The sequence below is a fragment of the Athene noctua genome, chromosome 17 (assembly GCF_965140245.1).
Source record: "Athene noctua chromosome 17, bAthNoc1.hap1.1, whole genome shotgun sequence".
Classification (NCBI taxonomy): domain Eukaryota; kingdom Metazoa; phylum Chordata; class Aves; order Strigiformes; family Strigidae; genus Athene; species Athene noctua.
Genome location: NC_134053.1, coordinates 12,820,289 through 12,841,602, shown reverse-complemented (window position 1 = coordinate 12,841,602; position 21,314 = coordinate 12,820,289). Strand labels below are relative to the sequence as shown.

At 38.6% G+C, this 21,314-nt stretch overlaps 1 protein-coding gene across 3 annotated transcripts in view; it reads left to right on the top strand.

The window, feature by feature from the left end:
• CCDC60 (coiled-coil domain containing 60) overlaps positions 1 to 20,307 on the top strand; it is a 65,083-nt gene extending 44,776 nt beyond the window's left edge. For 2 of the 3 annotated variants that reach the window (XM_074920718.1, XM_074920717.1), the window contains 9 exons: positions 1,906 to 2,028; positions 2,965 to 3,069; positions 4,756 to 4,846; positions 6,691 to 6,919; positions 11,603 to 11,693; positions 12,777 to 12,905; positions 14,264 to 14,395; positions 16,976 to 17,165; positions 18,613 to 20,307. In XM_074920718.1, coding sequence (XP_074776819.1) covers positions 1,906 to 2,028; positions 2,965 to 3,069; positions 4,756 to 4,846; positions 6,691 to 6,919; positions 11,603 to 11,693; positions 12,777 to 12,905; positions 14,264 to 14,395; positions 16,976 to 17,165; positions 18,613 to 18,711 — 1,189 coding nt within the window. In that variant the 3' untranslated portion in view covers positions 18,712 to 20,307. Of the gene's footprint in view, positions 1 to 1,905; positions 2,029 to 2,964; positions 3,070 to 4,755; positions 4,847 to 6,690; positions 6,920 to 11,602; positions 11,694 to 12,306; positions 12,406 to 12,776; positions 12,906 to 14,263; positions 14,396 to 16,975; positions 17,166 to 18,612 lie in introns of all 3 variants that reach the window. The other variant, XM_074920716.1, reaches the window with a different exon arrangement.
• Positions 20,308 to 21,314: the final 1,007 nt, after the last annotated feature.

The following is a 21,314-nucleotide window of genomic DNA, read 5'->3' as shown; positions in this document are numbered from 1 at the left end:
AGCTCTGTGTTAAACTTTTGGGGCACAAAGTGTCTTTTTAACAGATGATGTCTGGCTTCAGTCGTTCACAGCGGGTGAAATGGCATGGTTCTGTGTGCACAGATTCCAGTGCTGAATGTAGGCCTTTCCCACCTCGCTTCCTCTTTTTTCCTGTAAGACAACAGCAAGTATTAGTCCCTCTACTGGGACTTTTTTACTGCTGTTGTATAAGTTGTAGCATTTAATTGTGTTATCGACTGTTTTGAATGTATCAGTACTCTTAACTTGGTAACAGCTTCTTATCATAAGAGTAGACAAAGTAGAAGTAAATATTAGTTATTCCTCATTAGCAGGAATATGGACTCTTGTCAAACATGTCAATGTGTATACCATGGTTCCACTGTCTATTCTGGCATTCTGTTGTTCATTAGGGCTACAGAGAAGAGAAAATCAAAAGTGTGATTTGAGGAAGCACGAGGCAGACGTGTTGTTGTGAACAACAAAGTCTGTGGAATTCATGCCCGATCACCTCTAATAAGTACAAATTTGCAGTTACAATTTATCTAAGATTATCTGAGTGAACAAGTCCACTTCTTGTGGTTTTGTGTAAGAAATTTCTTTTGGGACAGCAGGAACACCTGCCAGCTTATATCTTTGTTAAATATCTCCTTTGTTAGATAAAACAATATGTAAGCTTATTCATTTCTTAATTAACTGAAGAAAATAGACGTGTGGATCTCTGTGTAAATATAGTGCTGAGATGCCAGCATTGTATGTACCATTTATAGTTGCTGCTTTGCTTTAGAAAATTTGTATCAGTGGAATGCTTGGGGCACACTCCTCAACTCTTGGTCCAACTATTTGTAAGTTCACAGTAGGCAGCAGTAAGCTGGCATCCCCAAACTGCTTCAGATCTGGAAGGGAAATGTTAATCCAGAATGATTCATTCATCTAGGAAGTCTCTGCTAAAGAAATCTGCATATAGCTTTAAGACTCACCCACCACTCAGACCTCAGTTAACCTCTCAGGTATTTTTTTTAATGGCCAGTACCATTTCAGTTTTATACTAATTTATGTTCATGTTATATTTTCTGTGTGGACCTCCTGTCTTCTGTGTACTATTGATATATGAAGGCTACAATATCTCACTGCTCTTATTAATCTTGAATCGCCATTGTCTAACACCAGGTGCAGGTAGTTATTTACATTTGGGAAAAACAGCTGTAAACTTTTCCTTTTCTTGCTTGGTAGCATTTTATAAATGCTTTGCACAGGTGTAAATGGCCAGACAGGCTTGTAACAGTGAAGAGCTCAGTTTTCTGTTAACATTGGTTTGGCCAGTACTCCAGACTCTTTTACATTGGGGTGAATCTTTTCAACTTAATATTTTTTGTTTTCTGTGCACACAATATGTTAACCCAGGAAAAATTGAACAGAATTTTATAGGCACATCTTGAAACTTTGGCCTTGTGTATATAATCCCACTGATGCCATTGGCGTGATACCAACAGAAAACAAGTGTAATGGAATGTAAGCAGTATCACAGCATCTGTTCTCAAACAAATCAGTCATGGGTTTTTGCCTGCTCCCAAATTTGATTTCACATAAATGCTTAATTACTAATAATAAGTAGTAGTATAAATATGTAAATACATATAATACTATAATTATAAATTATAAAGCACTGTAAACATATTAGAAGTAATAATTATATATCCTGGTAAACATAAATATCAGGTTTATAATATTAATAAATGATAATAAATGCAGTAATTAACAATTTAGAAATACACCTACGTGGGATTTTTTTTAATGTGAGGAGGAGAATAGGGAGTGTGGTGATGTGAACACAATAAACAGTCTTATTGGCAATGTCTTCATTTCACATACTCTTTTTTTAACTTCAGTATTTGTTCTTTGCCACAGTTATTCTCTTATAGAAGACAACCCCCTGAGGAAGTCAGGGAAGAAGAAAAAAAAAAAGACCTTACGGTCTTTCACTCAAGTTTATACCAGTGTCTTGATTCCAAGCCCCCCTGGAGCAAAAAGGTACATTTGAAGGCAGATTTATGTCCTGTTTTCATTGGTAGAACATAAGCTAAAGTCACAGCAACACAGACGCATAGCACATACATTTTTACCAGCTGAACAGCAGCTCTAGCTGTATACTGAGAAATTCAGGAGTTTAAGGTGAAACAGTCTGTCTTTACAGCAACCATTCAATTCTAACTTGAAATGATTGAACCCTAATGGGTTACTGAAAAGTTTGTATGTGCATATGTACACAAACGCACATAATTTGCCTTGCTGATCTTGACTCAGCACTAAGTTGTGTAAAATTTTGCTTATGTGGTACAGCTTTCAAGATTACGCTCATTTTCAGGAAAGGCTCTCAAAATTAGAATTTTCCTAGTTAAAAAAAGTAGACCTACAAAAGACAGAGGGAGAAGACAGTACCTGTACTGTGTACACATGTATATATTTTGTATTAGTCACTAATACTCGCTATCTATTCTGTTCTATGTCCATTAACCCAATTGCTCACCAGAAGTGTCTTTATTTACATTTGCATGTGGAATAAGCTAAAATGCCAAAGATAATCTTAGTTCAGAAGAAGATGGGTCCAACATTTTAAACTCACACACTGCTTTTTCAAAAATGCAAAACTTAAAATCTACTGTAGAATCCAAAACCCATAAGCATCCCTACCATAAAGGGATAAATGCTGGAACCCTCATAGGTATGAAAGCACTGAGCACGTCACCAAAATAAGTCCCTTGAAAATTTCATATCCAAAAATACGCTTTCAGGAATCAGAGTTATGTATCAACATTGAAAAAACCTTGAGAGGTGTCTAGGATTCACTGGGACAATAACAACAATCTGCTATGGAAATGCTTAGATGTATCTATTTCAGCCAACATGATGCCAGTTTGACTGTTTCCCTGACTTTTTAGTATACACATTTGTTTCTCTTCTTTTCAGTGAACATCTTTTCCGACAACTGTGTGCCATACACTGGCTTTTGGAAGCTTTGACTCTTGAATCCAACAGTTCGATACATTCCATATTAACCTGCTGGAATCCAAGGTATGTCTGCAATGCATGACAGTAGATGGGATGAGGAGTTTGGGATCTTTTGTCCTCTATATGTGATTGTTCCTCTTCTTTCAAGTAATAACTATTTGAGTGAAATGTTGTTAATTCTGTGGCATGCAACATAAAGAAATTTTGCATCCACTTTGTCCCCATGCAGTCAGCATGGAGTTGTACAGTCAATCAGTAGCACAGCATGGTTCTCTTCTTGCAAGTTGCAGAACGGTAGGAGAAAATACCAAGCTATGCCAGCCAAATTTAGTTGTGTTTTCTTTCCTTTTTCTCTTTTGGCTAATAATTATGCAAATTAAATCCATGTAGTAATAGATGTATGTATATTTCCATAGCCTTCCCTTGGAGGGTTATCCCAGTCAACTCAACAGGAATTCCATGTACGTTATAATTACAGAACAAAGCCAGTTATTAAATGATATTTAGTAGCTGGTTTTATTCTATCAATTTTGTATGACAGTGACGGGTATTTGTAAAAGATGCATTGCTTCTGCACTTTTATACTGTTAAAAGTAAACATTAATTTAAGTTCCCAACATTTTTAGTTAATATAATCATGTTGACATAACATATATTTAAGTTATTCATGAGTGTTTGGTAAAACTGAACGGTTTATGCTGTGATTTGCAGTGCAGAGCTCTTCAAATCTGTTGTTTTTCTTTGTATATTCTCTGTCAAGACAAATTGTGCCTATGTATAACAGAGGTGGCATAGTAGCATTATATAGAATTAAACTGATAAATTGGAGGAGATAAATCAGTCCAGTATGTATTGTGGATGGGTTTTTCACCCCTTTACATATAAGGACAAACCAATAGACTGGGATAAAAGAAACAGTTTGTCAGCAAGTCTCACGGATACAGTCTGACAGCAGAGCATAAATGCATAAATTCTGGATTAATTTCCAGGTTCTGAAGTAGTGCAATCTCTTGTTGTATACTACTTTCTGCTCACTGTTGCTGTCTTTAACCATCACTCCTCTCCCTCAGTGTCATTTGAACTGATCTGCATACACACGTTCTTCATTACACAGTAATCATGGAAAAATTAAGCTTATCTTTAGATCATACAGTCTCTGCACAGAAAGAGAAATTTTTTTTTCAGTGTGGTTAAGGAAAGCAACCTTAGAACACTGATCTGCTCTGTAAAACCTTTGATTAGATGGGGCCTGAATGATAAATGAGACTACCCTCAGCAGTGACCTGTTACACCACAGCTGCAAGGACTGCAGCTTCCACATTTACCTTTGCCAACATGATACAACATTTAAACTTTTAGACTAGTACAGGTCCTTATTCAGCCAACAGCACTGAAAAATCAAACTCATGTGAACCTGTTTGTCATTTCTATCCATAAAATCTTGCTATACTGGACAAAATTCTGCAGTACTTGCTCAGAGGAAGCTGAGAGCATAATCTGGCCCAGTGCATGCATCATAGTTTGTAAAATGACTGTGCTTTCTTTAGGTGGTTCTTCACTTGTGACTGTAACTTAATCATGGCTTATATACCTTGCAATGTCTTTCCTTTTCCATTTCTTATAAGCAAAGATATACATCATAGTAGCAGTCAGCCACCATTTACACTCCAGTTATTGCATTTCTTAAAAGAACTTATAATAAAAGCAAGACTCTCAAAATAGAAAACTAATTAAATTGTTTTCACTTAGGGACCCTGGTGGTTGTAAAAAAACAGTAAAAGAAATTGAGGAGGAAAAGTTAGCAACATACAGGTGGGAGCTGTTTATTACAAACACAAAGGTAACTTTCTTCCTTAGGACCTAATCGCAACTTTTCAAGCATTTGTTTTGTTGCCTAGTTGAACTTTGTGAAACCATGTTTTATGCTCTGTGACTGCAGAGTACTTGTGTGTCTACGCTCTGAAGTAAAACAATTTGATGCTAGGTAATAGGAGGAGCAGCATGTAGCTGATTGAAGCTGTAGCTTGGTCTTAGTGATAAGTACTGGTGTGGGAAGAATTCAATATTCAGCTAAAACGTAACTATCCTCTTGTTTGCATTTGCCCCCTTTTTTATGACCCAGAGTCCTGTAGCAGTACTTGTTCACACGAATAGGTCTCTTTCAGTCACGTGGAGATTTTGGACTGGTAGCCTGGAGACCTTATTCTAGTAAGTTCTAGTCAGTATTTGTTTGGTTGCCTTTTTACACAAAATTTAAAGATAAATTTGGAAACAAATGCCAAATGCTGAGGCCTTTAAAGAAATCAGATACACTCGCCACGTTCAAAGCAAAGCCAAAGAAAGGAGAAAACAAGCCGTTTGGATGAAAGCCTTTTAGAAGAAAAATAAAGTCAATACCTGAGAGGAAATGAAACGTTATAAAATTATCTTTAACACTTGGTAACTGTTTTACTATCTTTCTGAAACCTCAGAAAAACTTTTCTTTTTGAAACTGCTGAAGCAACTGGAGGAAAATGAAGGGGGAATGAATGATGCTTAGGAGTATAACCACAAGAACTCAATAAAGAACCAGTGGGTTTCTCACTCTATAGCATATCTTATATTTTGATCTTCAGCAGTTTGCTTAAGCTTTTAGTTCCTTGCTTTGCCTCCTATAAGGCTAAATTAAACAAATTCTGTAAACTGCTTTTAGAACCACAGGTGAGGTACTCTTAGAAATATGAGCTGTTGTTACATGCAGGCTATTTGCTCTTGTTATTTGTCAACACCTGCAGCTCATGCTCTCATGACATAATAATTAAAGTGATTCAATAGAAGATTATGATTTCTGTTGGGGAATAAGCAGTGCAAGTTGTGAAACTTTTAAAAGACTAAGATTGTGGGTTTTATGCAAATATTCTTCCTGCTGTTAGCAAACAGAGGGAAAGTTAGCAAGTCACATAAATAACAGAGTTGTTTCTAAATATGAGGCTTTCTGTTTTTTCCATACAGTCTTACCAATTCTCTAAAATCAGGTCCAAATGAACATGAGCAGAAGTAGTACATGTCAGTCTTGATGTGTCTTTTAGCATTTACATTGCTGAGGCTTTTATTTTTTTCCTCCCTGAATTAATGACAATTTCCTTTCTGTCACTTACGGTAATATTACTTGGACTGCTTTTCATATTTGATATGAAACTTCTAGTGGAAATATTGGGTTCCTGCAGGGGCACTTGCTTTATAAAAATACATATTGGTCTGATTATCAAACCTGCAGAATTCAGTCTGCTTTTAGACTCAGTTTTACATTCCTGACACATGAAATTCATTTGCCAAGTTACTGGGTGGTGGGAGGAGACCCAAACATTTATCAAACCACTTTGACCTATACTTTCCTGTACATGAGAAGGTGGCTCTATTAGCAACCCTCTCTACAGTTTCGGTGGTACTTGTTTACAAATTACCTTAATCTGTTGGCATTAATGCTACAGCAGAGGAGTATTGAAGAAAGATAACAAAATGGAGGAGGTCCTACCCAAGAAATCAGTAGCTTGTTTGAAGTCACTAGAGAAAATCTGTGAGGGTGAGGTTACAGGAGGACCAGAAGGATCTAATATTTGAATTAGTTACAGAAATATGATTCTTTGTTGTCAAATCACTATAGAAAACCCCTCCATTCTATTAATTTTTTTCTTCTATGTGCAGAAATGGGCTTGGAAAGCACGATACAATCCACTGAGCAGGAAGATAAACGAGATATCTACTCCACATATCTCTCAGCTTAGCAGTCAGTCATCTCCCCGTGGTCAAACCCCTCGTGGCAGTGAAACTTCCACTGTACTTTGCTCTGAAGACAACATCAAGGTTAACGTAGCTTCATCTGATGTTATGAGTGAGTCAGCACAAGCTAAAGAACAACCACCTCTTTTCCCGTGTAAGTCACTTTTCTTGACTGCCAATATCAAATGGATTTGTGTTTGGTGTTACTAGTGAGAACCTGTGTCAAAGACACTGCAAGATGTACCATTGTATTTCTCTTCAAGCATAGGGAACTTTGTACAAGTCTTTCTGTGCCCTCCCTATTAGCAAATTGGTTCAAAGACAATATAATCCCTTGTGACTATTAAGTAAAGAGTTTTAATTAATATTCAGTTACAGTAGTTGTATAATTAGACTGTCATCCACATCTATAAGGTCAGCAGGTGGTGAAGACAGTGGAAATGTTCTCTGCCATAACCAACTGATCCACTGAATATGTATCTGTCTAATTTAGGGGGTTCTGTTTAACTTAGGGGTTTCTTCCTCTGTATTCTTCCTACTCATCCATCAGTGATTACCTGTGCTTGATAGACCTGACAGAATAGTTTATCTGTTAGCTCTGCAATGAATTTCAGTACAAAGCTAGGTAATCTTAAGTCTTTTCCCTTCCTTCTAAGTAAAGCTGGACCAAAAAAGCATGCTAGCATTTATTACAGATAATCACCTTTCAACTGATATTTATGTCATCATTATTAGGCTGACATCATGCCCTGCTAGACTCCTAAATTACCACTCAGGAAGGAGCTCTTGGGGTCATTTGGGATACTTCTGTGAATGTTCAGTAGCTCTCAAAAAGGCAAGAAGAACCCTAAGAATGAAGTAGAAGACAAAGCAGAAAACACAGTGCAAAAATACAGATGTCTTGTGTGTGCTCCTTCAGTTCAGTTCCGTTCCTTCCAACTCAGACAGGCTGGTATCAGAAGTAGTAAAGTTTGATGGCAAAAAAGTGGTGAGATACATTAAAGACATAGACGAGCTTCCAGATGAGAACCTGTTAAATAGACTAGGGCTCTTCCGTACAGAAAAGAAACAGCTGAATACAACGTTATGACAGATCTCTGTAACATCATGAAGTGCATGGAGAGAAGTGATTAGAGAGTGGTTATTCACAAGTTCCCTTGACACCAGATTTATGGCACACCAAATGAAATTATCTGACAGAAAATTTAAAGCAGTGGGAAGTGTTTTCATGCAATGCATGATTAAACTCAGAAATTCTTTGCTACAATATATTGCTGGAAGTATGGTCAAGTCCAAAAGCAATTTAAATGAATAGAAGAAAAAACAATTAATTGCTCTTAAATGTAAAGGAATGGACATGTTCTCTGGGTCAGACAGACAGAAGCTGGATGGATGTATTGGGAAGCTTGCGCCAATATCATACGCTACCTGCCCAGCTGCTGCTTCCCATGGTGCTGAGCACAGAGGAATGACCTTCCTCTGACATGAATGGGAGTAGGGGAGAATTCCAAGCTATAATTGCAAGCAATTTGTTTACAGATGTAGGTGAACAATTGGTTTGTGCCTGAGATGGGATTTGAAAATAACACTGAGAGCTGTAACAGCTGGGGAGCTTCCGTTTGCTGTGAGACATAAGGAAATCTCTTGTGGTATGTGTGAGGTATGGGAAGGTTGTTCAGTGTACCCTTTGGAGCAACAGCTATCCCATGATTGCCCGTGACTTCAGGGGGCTGGCCTGAGTTACCTGTCTGGTTCCCTCAAGGATTATGTTCCTAGCTCTAAAATATATGGAAGTTAGTTTCTGCAGGGCTGCTCTGTAGCAAAGGTTAAATTCTATAATGAACTGGGAAGCTGCTAGAATCATGTTTAATCCAGAATTCTGATTATAGGATGCTTCATGGACAAATCAGAAATGCCCTGTAGCCTTATACCCCAAATTCACAAAGCTTCATGTAACCCATACAGACATGACTTTGAGAGCACACACAACCCTAACACACACACATCCATATATATATATATATATATATATTTCAGCAATGGGAAGGAGGTTCTAGGCAAGGCAGCTAATTAGCAAATACAGCTGTAATAGGCAGCTAATTAGCAGATACAGCTGAGTGTGAATTTTACAGAAAGATTTCTTTTAAGGAAAGAAGTCATAACTCAATATAAAGCCTTTTATCGAACTGTAATTTAAATGCTGTAGTTTGGGGACTGCTGCTGTAGAATCTCTGCTTATACAAATTTGATTTTTCAGTGCTGTTTGCTGAGTGAGGACCTGTACTAGTCCAAAAGTTTAAATGTTACATCATGTTGGCAAAGGTAAATGTGGAAACTGCAGTCCTTGCAGCTGTGGTGTAACAACGGGTCACTGCTGAGGTAGTCTCATTTATCATTCAGTCCCCACCTAAGCAGTCAAAGGTTTTATAAAGCAGATTAGTGTTCTAAGGTTGCTTCCTTCATCACATTTTAAAAAAAAATCTCTTTTCATACAGGCAGAGACTATGGGATCTAAATGTACTAAATGTAAACCTAATTTTTCATGGTTATTGCGTAATGAAGAATGTGTGTATGCAGATCAGTTCAAATGACACAGATTTTCTTCACACTATGAAGTAAAATGTGAGACCTGTATCTGAGAGATTAAACACTAACTGGATTTTATCTCCAAAGCTTTCTAGCCAGCAGTTTAGCTTTTCATTCGGTCAAACGCATAATTTTAAAGGGGAGGTATAAATATTTCTGCAAAGAGTCTTCATTATAAAACTTACACCTGAATTTGGGGCTTTTCTTTGGGATTGATCATTGTCTGAATATTAGTACCCCATTTCACAGATGATTTACTAAGGCATAGAAATCAAGGTCAAGTGAAATCACTACATTCTTCTTTGCTGTTTTTCTCTTTTCTAATTAACGTCTGACTAGTTCATGGCTTTGGAGGTTAATATTTCAAAAATATTATGAATATGGACAAGCTTGAGTGTTTGTTCTCCCAGTTTCTCCAGATGGAGAATTGGAACAGGTTCTAATGCTACAAAATGGAGGGCAGAGAGGTGCCCTCTGTTTCTGCTGATCAGCCAGAAAGAGAAGCTCTGTCTTTGTGGTACTAACCCTGGTTTGCTTCCTGTCATCTCCCTCCCAAATCTGCCAACAGGTCTGCTTTCAGAACGGGCTGTAGACAGCTCAACTGATCTTGGAGAAAACATCAAATGCAGCCACTGCTTAGTATAGCCCTCTTCCCCCAAAGCACCGTTATCTGTGGAGTAGATGGGTTTCAGATATCCAGCTACTCAATCTGTCCAGATGGTAAACATAAATAGAAAAGGACTGTGTTCTTCTAAAAAGGGTTCTGATGCTGCATGCCAAGAGCAGATGAGATTTGAGTGCATCTTTAGTTCTAGCAGAGGCTCCTTGCCTGTATTGATGTCAGGTTCCAGACCCTGTGGGGGTCAGCATTTGCATTCACACTGCTCCTCAGCTCTAGAGCTCTAGAAGGTTCAGTGTTGTAGCCAGCATCTTACAGGCTTATGCTTTGAGACTAGTAAGGGGCACAGTGGAGCCATCATTAGAACCAGTCGGTGCTAGAACTTGGGAGTTTCCAACTGGGACCTTGGCACTCTTGAAACTCACCTGGCCACAGCTATTAGAGGATCTTCATTATAAGTACGGTTCTTAAAATCTTAGCCCATTAGCTGATGCCCAGCAACTTGTTCCATCCAAGTCTTACATTTATAAATTCATGGTATAATATTCAAATCTGTACTTTTAACAAGTAGAAATAGTTTGTGCTGCTATTTAACACAGTCAACATTCAGCAGTCATCTTCTATTGTACTATATGTGGTGCTTCCCAAAAAAGTAGGAGCTTTTGAATTTGGATATTACAACTTCAAGGTGTTGAGTGCTCAGTAAAATGTCAATTATTATCATGTAGGACATATTGAGCACCTCAGAGGATAACTTAAAATTTGACAGCTAACACTGGGATTTTTTAAAAACAAGTGTGACAGTTGTTTTACTGCATGAGTGATTGGAGGGAATAACACAGAGAAGATGGCCCTCTCCGTGTCTCTCTAGGGGTCTGGCATCAAAGCAGGACTGAAACAGCAGTGGGAATGGAAACAAAGATGTGAATTTGAAGGAAAACAGTGAGCTAAATTGGCTTTCCAGGTATTCAGGGGAGAGGAGAATATAAGCATTCACATTACAGTGGAAGGCAGAGAGAAGAAAGAGTGTTATTAGTGAGAGAGATCTGGATAATCGTGAAACTACAGCCAATGAAGGGCTACTTGAGGACACATCTTAAGTTTTAGTGGACACTGATAAGGAGACAGAGAGAGGTAATTAGATACCTGTTGATGTTAAATTCTGCATGACATTTAAAAGGAGAATGGCAAACTGATACAGTAGACTTAGAAATTCAGAAGACTTGACAGTTACGCCAGTAGAATGCTAACAACACAGTACAGGAACTGAAAATAGACTTTCTGCATAGATTGTTCAAATCTACGTGTTTTTCTAATACACTATTCTTACAGGCATCTAATATAAAAAATATTTAGTATCTCCTACTTGATCAGTTTGGTTTTTTTGCAGCTGAAAGAACAAAGCTTATGTTTTCAAAAGTAATTAATGAATTGGGTGCATTTGTATTTGGGTATCTTGAAACCTCTTAAAACAGCTGGGTTTTTTTAGAGGAAACTTTAACTTTTTGAAATACTAAGTATCAGGTCTCTTTAGGATGTCTCATTCAGGCCAGCATATATGGCATCCTCTCTGCAAGGAAGAGAGGAATGCACTATTGAGTTCACATGTTTTTACAGAACTTTTTTTATCAGCCCTACAGAAAGTCACCCAGATAACAATTGAAGAGGTGTCAAAAGATGTCCATAAACAAGAGGATATGGTTAAGAAGATTGGATTGCAGTGGTACGTTGCCTGATGGTTTCTGAATGACTAGGAGAAGCAACTCCTTGGGACAGAGCTTATGCTTTTTTTTCTTCTTTTTTTTGTTTTTCCTCTGAACAACTGAATCCAGCATTCAGTAAATTCAGATGATGTTTACATGTTTTGGTGTGGGTGGCAGAACAGCCCATTTTACTGCTGTGAAAGTAGTATGTATTCTCTGGAAAATACCCCGTGGGTCTTGTTTTTGCAAACAGAATAGATCTTATGCTCCAGCAGCTTTGTAGAAAAAGCGATGTTCTATCTTACTCCTGTAGAATTGTTTCTGTTTCTACCATTGCATTTTTCAGTAGTCTCTCTACAACATTTCCAGCTAAGCTTATGTTAGATGTGTTCCCTCATTCCTCAGTTCAGTGGTGGTTTCCACAGCTATAAGCTCAACATGACAAACCATTCTTACAATTAGACTTTGCTAAAGCATTTTTTCCCCTTGAGTTGAGGTCAAGAGAAATAAAACTTGTACCCAGATAGCTCCAGCAAGTCTGTAATATTAAGAATGTTTTATCAGCACCTGTAGAATTTTTCACATTCTGAAGAAAGCATTCTGTACGCTATTTTAAACCTTGTCATGTCTTAGCTTGTTGCCAGTGGCTCAGAAGAACTACAGAGTAAACATGCCATTCGTTAAGGACCAAGAGAGTATACTCTCAAGGAAGCAGAGGCCCAGAAGGCAGGGGTAAGGGTACAAGTCTGTATAAACTCAGCTCTGTGTGAAAAGAATTTGGTGTGCAAATGTCGGGGAGCATTTTATTACATAAGACCAGAGCAGGCCAGTGAAACCTTGCAGCACATTTAGTACATTTCAGTGCAGTGCAAAGGCACTTTTCTGGAAGGATGTGACTATAAAAATCCAAATTTAATATTATTTACAATTTTTTTTTAATTTAAAAAAAAAAAAGGAAATTATTTTAAATTTGGATTGTTACTGAGAACAAGGAGATCTCAGAATTTATATGGGCTCACATTGCTGTATGTTCTGAGCAACACAGGTGCTTACCACAGATGGTTGCCCCAAGATATTAATTCTGATTTTCTGTGTTATTTTAGTTGCAGGTGCCATATCGGCTCTTTCATTAAAAGCAAATCTAACTTGCGTGCTGATATGAGACGAAAGTTCACAGCAGTACGTGAAGAAGCAGCTTGTCATTTACATGATACCCTAGTGACCCTTGAGAGGTAGGAAGAGACTGTTTTCTGTATACTCTTTAAAACACTACACGCCTTGCTTCTGACCAGATTTAGGACTTGTCTTCAGGCCTTTTAAAGATGCATTTGTATGGATTGACATTAAAATAAGAATACAGGGATGATGATAGAAAATTTTATAACTGTCTGTGTACAAAAAATATATTACAGGTTAAATATTTACAGCAGTGTTTTGAGATATTTCTGAATTACTTTTCTGGAAATACTTTTGCTAAAAACATTGGATATATTTACGTTGGACATCCTAGTCCTTTTCACCCAAAGACAAAAGAATAGATTCAGTCTACATACAGTCTGCATGACTGTCTTGTGTTTTTAGATCAGAGATCACTGTACTGTTCTTCAACATTACTTTGACTCTTCTCAGTGTCCTCTCTTAACACCTTTTCCCAGATTAGTGACACTTCTACGTTGTTGACCAGCTGAAGCCTGCCATCCTTTTCCTTTACTCAGAAACATTCACCTATGATTGTGCAAATTCTTTTGTCTCAGTAAGCATCAGACCCGATATCCTTCTCCACATGGCTGTTCTGAAGGGTTTCATAGCCACAGTTTTCCCCTCTCACTTCCTTCTTCTTTCCATTCTTCCGTTCCATTTCATACTTAGATTTTTTTTTTTGTCTCCAAGGATCTGGGTCCTTGTTTTCTTCCCTGAGTAGCTGCTGTGACTGCATAAGGAACTAATCATTCCAGCATTCTACAGTATGGGAGGGCAAGTCAGAAGGAAACTTATTACTTGCAGCTATTTTACCATTCTCCCTACAGCCACACAAGTATATTCTGTTTGATCACCATTTGGAGATGAAACCTCAGTTTAGCAGGATACAGTATAAGTAATTTATTGGGAAGAAAAGCAGATGTTTATTTTTGTTAAAACCTAGTAGTACTTTTTGTAGGAATGCATACATGAGTTCAGTCTCTGGGTCAGAATTTGAGCTCAGGTCACTCTATATTTCACCTCTCTTCTGTTGCATTTTAAGTAATATTTTACTCTAAATCACTGTACAGTATTCTGTTTAGTTTTAAGCAGTGGATACCTGATAGAAAGTGGAGGCTGAATTTTAGATTAAATGTTTTGATTTTGAAGTTCATTTCTTACCTCCAGCCTAGAGTTAATATAAAACATAAACACTTAATGTGTTTATAGAAATATTAATGTATACAAAACACTGCAAAACCAACAATTTTTATTAGTGTCCACAGACTGAACATAGGATGTGTTCTTCACGTTCGTTGTTTTCTGCCATCCTTAGTTAACTTCCCAGTTAACTATGCAGAAGTATGTTAATGTTTAAAACACAGCTTTAACTTTTAAGGTTTTTTTGTAGGAGGCAGGAAGACCGATGTTATCAAAAATATGAAGCTTTGAAACAATTGAAGTATTTCAGAAGAGACATGGAAAGAATAAGACGGCTGAGCACAAGATCTGAAAGAGAACATGATGAAAGTAGACTAAATTGGTAAGGAGGCACAGAAATCCTCAGTTCAAATGAGGTGGCCAGTGTCCCAGAGTTCTGTCTTTAGTACAGAAAGCTTTTTTTCTTTTCCTTTTTTTCTCCCCAAAGCCAAGAATCCCTAAAAACCATTGAATCAGTTGCTGCAAATGCAGGCTTTTCAAACTGGTAGCAACAAAAATACAGATATGATCTCTAGGAGAAGATCTCAGCCTGCTCAGCAAATAGGTTAATTGGAAATGGTAAGGAAGGGGATAGTGATGAGTTGCTTTCCAGTGACATTGGGCAAAAAGCACTCAGTCCTTGTGTTTGCATGCCCTCCCCAGTGTGCAGCTTTATAGGAGACTTATTCCACCAGGAAGTGTGTAAAACACACTGTACCCTGCAGATGGGAGAGACTGCATAAATGTACATGGGTTAGATTCACAGCTTCTTACTGAACTGAACATTCACAGTACTAAAACTGATGGCAAAGGAGACTTTGATTTACCTGTCCATCTATGTAAAGAAACATGTTTCCCTGCCAGTGTTTGAACTGCATATGGATGATACTGTGACGCTTACAAGAGCAAGTAATCACCTAAACGATTCCTAGTACAGCAGATCTGCAGATTACTAGTAGTTTATGCTTGAAAGGATATTAGCTGTATCCAGTGATCAACTTCCAGATACACACTAGGAATAGCCTACCAGAATACTGCAGTGTGTCCCCTATAGCCCTGTCCATGAGACCTCCTTGGATTTGGGATTATAGAGTATGCAAACTTGCATGGAATGCTGGTTGTTTTTTTTCAGCCTGCTCTCTTTGCTAGTAAGCCTTCTGTCCTTCATAATTTGAGATAACAGAAAGTCCATTTCTAATCTCAGGTCCAAAATGCAGGTGGCCTAGGACTCATTAGGAACACATCAGTCATGCATTAATGAATAAACCTAGTCTTGGCCTGTCTAGCAGAAGTCTGGTTTTAGCTTTCAAACATACATGCTCCAGCTTTCTCCCAAATTTAAGATCTGGCATGTAAATAAGCCCTGAAACTAGAGTGGATGTGGTTTTGCTTTTATACTTATAAATCCCTCTAGAAGAGGCCTTAATTTAGACAAAGCTTCATGAGTATAAAGGAGACTGTATTATAATATGGCTTTTTACTTTTCCTCCAGTGTAAGAATAGTACTCCAAGTCCACTGTTCCTTCATATGAAAATCGTGCTTCCACAGTGAGGAGGCTGTCTTGCTTTGACTGTGCCAGCAGAGTTAGATGAGTACAGCTTTCTAGGCCAGGCCCCTTCTGCAGAGTGCTATCCATGAGGGATATGAAGAGGGAATTCTCTGACAAGGCTGGTCAACCCCCTTGTGGAGACACAAGTCATGACGGAGAAATGGCTTTCACCATACCACTTTTTTCATTACAGTAGGGCTGGTTTTTCCCATATTCTTGCAAACGCTGCCTTGCCAAGAAAGCTGAGTCACAGTAGGAACACTTTACTAGTATATGCTGTCAGTCGAGTTGTCTTATCTCTTTCATGAAGTGAGAAAAACCGAAAATAATATAAAATATGAACAGTGCGATGTAAGTACACTAAACATAGCCTCGTTTCTGAAATAAAGTACCGTAATCATGGATGGGTTATAAACGGCTCGTGTGTGACACGATTATGGTAACCTGGGTAATCTAGTCAGTGATAATAAGGAGTTGGCCATGCACATGCCAGCAGGGTATGCTGAGTGTAGAACTGGCCATAGTGAAGATGAGAACCTAGATCTTTCCCCTTTTACTGGTTTAAGGAGGAAATTCCTCACCCCTTTCCTGCTGTCCCGGTAACATGCATCCTAAACTGGAGGGAGGCAGCTCTTCCTGCTGATGTTTTGCCTCAGCCCTTTGTAATGAAATCCACAGCACACCCCAGTCATGTGTGGTATAGAAAGGTTTGAAACATCAGTCTCCAGGACTGTCAAAGCAGCACTGCAGAATTTATACAGAACATTAGAAAAAAAAAATGCATTCTTTTCACAATGATTTTATTTTTATTGTAATATGTAATTCTTCTGAATCTCTGTATTCAGAGTGAGATGGTAAAGACTGCATGTTACAGTGCACTTACATCGGGGAGATTTGTGTCAGCACATAGAGAGAGGAGAATGATGATAGCACAGGGAATAGGGATAGTAAAGAGAATCAGAAAGTGTATCAGATCAGGCACTGATTGCACTGGAAAATCCGTAGAGCCTAAACAAAATAAATAGAGAAAAGATGAAGAGGACAAATCTGTAGTAAAATGGAAACATTTGTTAGGATTTTATTATTTCCTTTCATACCCAAGTTTGTCATCCAAAATTTAAATGAACAATGAAGAAGCATCTATTTCAATGCTCTGCAGAGGGAATTGGTGCACAAGTCCAATAAAGTAAAGCTCTTTCTCATTATTCACTCAGAATTACACTGAGTATTGCATTCCCTAAAGAGCTGTTTTTTCTGTGGAAGTTATGGAGGTGGTGAAGTGGCAGAAATGCCAGGCAAACCCAGAGTTATTAATCAGATATGCATTTGTTCCCATGGCTTCTCTTTTATTGCTGTTCCTCTTTCTGCTAAAGGTTTCCCGTATTGCTTGCCAGACTCCCAGAGTCTGTGAAGAGTGACCATTATGTACAGAAAATCTTAAAGAAACTGGAAAAATATGGCAAGAGTCCTGACTTGAAAATTCATCCAGACACTTTTCTTAAGGCTCTGGCTGATCTACAAGTGTGGGAGCTGTGTTCTCCAGAAATTGCTGCAGCTGTGGAGGTGAGATGAGTTTAGTTCTTGATTCTCTGTGTGATGAGGGTGGGGAGAGCAGGCACCTATGGGTGAAATTCATGCAGTGGAAAGTTACCAGATGAAATAATTTAGGACGTCACTAAATGAAGATGCTACCATTCACCTTTTACAAGGCACTTTGAACTCCTCAGATGAAAGACATTATGACAAGTATTGGATTATTAATCAGTATAATTTTATTATTATGTCATTGTTGATTTATTTACTGCCACAGTAAAAGTGGCATCTGTCATAAATTGTTAGGACACTTGAAGAGAAACATTAACTTCTTGTGCCCTGAAAAGGCCTGTGATTCCCAGCAGTTACATCCATGAGCTGTTCAAGTATTACACCACTGATCCAGGAACTCTGCAGATATCTTTGTTTTGCTTCAGCAACATTAAAAAAAAAGGATCTGCTTTTCAAGATCTTAAGTTGGGCTCAGCTCTTGTTCTAGAAGCAATTGGCAGAAGAGGAAGGACACAAGAAAGGGAAGAGAATATACATAGAATGCATACTGGTGTGTAGTCTAACCAGGTCACTAACTTAGAAAAAATGGCAATGGTGCCACCTTGTGTTTTTTGTTCTCATCACAGTTACTTCCCCTAAGCTACAAGACCAACAGAAATTCTGAGAGGCAGCAGGTTACTTTGTGTCTTACATACACTGAGAGTTAATCGTGCCTTACAAAGGCAAAGGTTTTAGGACCCAACATGTCGAGGTCAAGCTACCTGTATTTTCTTGATGTCTTATAAAAATAGCCTTTTTGTCTTGTGCTCTAATTTGCACAGTCACTAACCAGAGAGGCAGCCTTGCCTTAACGTTCAATATGTAAGTCTCTGTTGCTTGCTGGTTTTAGACCCATTTTTTTGGTGTTTACATTTGGTTACCTTTGCATTGTGATCCCTCACAGTGCAATAGTAATACAGAAAAACACGTGAGCATAGCTGGATCTCCTATCTATTTATTTTTGTCTTTCAAAGCACGCCACAGAGGAAGGAGGAGTTTGGTGCTCCTTCTGACTGGAACAGATAAAGGAAACTGTTGCATTTTAGGAGCTAGAAGAGCATCACTAAATATGAACTGGCTGATACTGACAGAGATTCCAGATTAAGTTCTCACTTCGAGTTGTTTTAATGTATGTACTGCAATAGTAGGTAGAAGACAGCTGTAAGTTTAAAACACAAAGGCTTGACTTGGAAGGATTCAGAATATAAATTGTAATAAAGACTGTAGAGTTTTCCTTTTAATTCATTTTAGAGCATATCCAGCAGTTCTGCAAGTTGCATTAAAAATATTTTGGTGATACAGAGCACTATACTGTCTGCAGAAAGCCATTACATTTGTTCTGTTGTCACAATGGTCAAATTTTCCCACATGTTATGTCTCTTACACATGAATCAAAAGCTCAGGAAAGAACCTTTTTCTCTTTCAGTTTGTACGTGAAAGTATTGTGCAGATGCCAGAAGAGGATTTCAGAAAGTGGTTTCAGACAAGAGTAGCTCCCCTCAGTGCACAGTCCTCCACCTTTTAATCCAAGATGAGATGGTTTTCTAGCTACAGCTGTCTTCAAGCAGAAAACTGCCTGTTGAGATCTGCCCCAAGGAAGACGAGGGAAGGGGAGTTAACTTCAGGAGGTCCCACTGACCACTCTTGCACAGCTGTGAAGTTTGTCCCTCTACAGTGCTCCTGTGGCTGTAGTCAGCCATAGAAAATAAAAGCTAAATACTATTACTCCTTCCTGTCTGATCTCTTGGACACATTGTCAGATTTTAGTCTCATCCAACCATGCACGATGAAGACTGAGTTTCTCATCACGGGTCATGTCATTTCTTCAGACAATACCTACAGTATAATAACTCAGTACAGATGTACTGATTTCTGTATCTAAATAGCATTGTCTCTGCTCTTCATTTTAGCTCTCCTTTATAAAAAATATCCCAAGAACAGGGTATCTTTAAGACAATTTTTTTTTTCGTTAATTCTTTTTTGTAATTCAGCTGTTTTATTGAGTTTATCCTGTAGTTGTTATGTGATTATGGATTAATTCTTGCTTTTATTGAAAAAACAAGCATCCTTAAATGCATTTCCCAGATTTTCACCTGAAGGTATGTTTTGCCCTGATTACCTTAGCATGTGTTTGCCATTACTCTGCTGGGTAAGACAGTAGAATTGACCCCCCTGAACTCGTCGACAGTGATAGATACATGACCTTTGTGAACCTGTCTGGGCTTAACTGTGTATTTCGTGGTGGGTTACAATTGCTGGGTGATGGAATCAGTGACCCAGTGACCTTCTAAGCTGATGATCTCAATGAGCTGCTTACCTGCCTGTCAAAGCTTCCAGAAGACCAACTGGGGAGAAATGCCGTTGTTCTGTCCGGCACAGCAAGGGGGAACAATGCCATCATAGGGTCCAGGTGAGAAGAATGACCACTGATGTGCAATACGTCACTGATTAATGGCCATATTTTGTCCCTTCCTCATTATCAAGAGATAAATGTTTTTCAAGGAAAAGATCCAAGAGCACAGATTACTTTGATTTACAGCCATCAGAGAAAAGTAAGCTTTTAAAGTTGTGTCGCACTCCCACTTTTCTCATTCTGTATGTGGTGGCGATAAGGTAGCATTTGCACAGGTAGTAAAGCCTTATTTTCCCCTATCTGTGCTTTTTTTTCCCTCCACCTCAAAATCTAGGGGCAAACTTCCCTCCAAAACTCTGTAGACCTGAGTAAATTGGTGGCATTGCTTCTGCCAAATGAGCCAGATGAGGTCTCCTTCTGACCTGTGAGATCTCAACTCTGTTTACTGTATGCTCCCTTTTCTTCTAACTTCCTTCCAGCCCTCCATGGGTTTTGAGAAACCCAAATTCTGCTGTTCTTTTGGGACCATTTCACCATGGTTGGAGTCAAGTTTTCAGTGTCAATGCTGCTGTGTTACCCTGTGGCAAACAAAAAGAAATCTTAATTTAGCAGCTTGAGAGCTCCTGGTTGAACTGTGTTTACAAAAGTGAAATCTTCATCTTTGTCCTTCCTCACTGTATGGAACTGCAGATAGAAGGCTATGGGTTTTCTTAAATTTAAGAAATGGAAACAAAAGGGCTTGTCCTCAGCTGGAGTGCATGAACCATGCTGCTGAAATAAAAACTTTATACCAGCCAAGCATGTGACCTAATGTGTCTGTCTGCATGTAAGATGAGATGATTGTGCCAAATGTAATTAGCTAATGTCTGAGCAGCTCTCTGAGCTCCCAAAGCAGGATGTCAATGCTGAATGTTAGGAGTCTCTGATGTTTTTGTGGGATTGTGAAATATCTTATGTGTGTTTTCATTTGACAAGGCTATTCTCTCTTTCCTATTGCCACCAGGTAACAAAAGGGACTTCTCCTCTAAAAAGAAAATAGATTGTATTTTCTTCCCGTCCAGCACCAGCCTAATAAAAAAAAAATTCCGCTTCTTTTATTCTGAGGTAGAGGAGAGGTCCTCTGGAGCCAAATAGCAGCTTCTCTTTCGCTGCTTCCTGACAAACTTGGAGTTTCTTCAGGGAACATCCTTGACCTTATTCAAGTCTTTGTCTGCCAGTTTAAAGGACTGGAACAATACAAAGAGGCTACAGGTCCATATCCAGATAAAAGAAGACTTGGGCTTTTTCAACTTTCGGGAGTTTTACCTGAAGATTACCTTAGATTCTCCCAAACACTTCTGTGAACAGTCTCACAGGGCTTTTTCAACTTGCGGGAGTTTTACCTGAAGATTATCTTAGATTCTCCCAAACGCTTCTGTGAACAGTCTCACAATCTTCAACTCACTGCTTCAGTAGACCCTTGGAAGGTAGGTTCAGAGTTACCCATTTCACAGAATCACCGAATCATCTCGGTTGGAAAAGACCTTGAGGATCACCCAGTCCAACCATGAACCTCACACTGACCGTTTCCAACTACACCAGATCCCTCAGCGCTGGGTCAACCCAACTATTCAACCCCGCCAGGGATGGGGACTCCCCCCCTGCCCTGGGCAGCCCATTCCAATGCCCAACAACCCCTTCTGGAAAGAAATGCTTCTTAATATCCAGTCTAAACCTTCCCTGGTGCAACTTGAGGCCATTACCTCTTGCCCTATCCCTGGTTCCTTGGCTCAAGA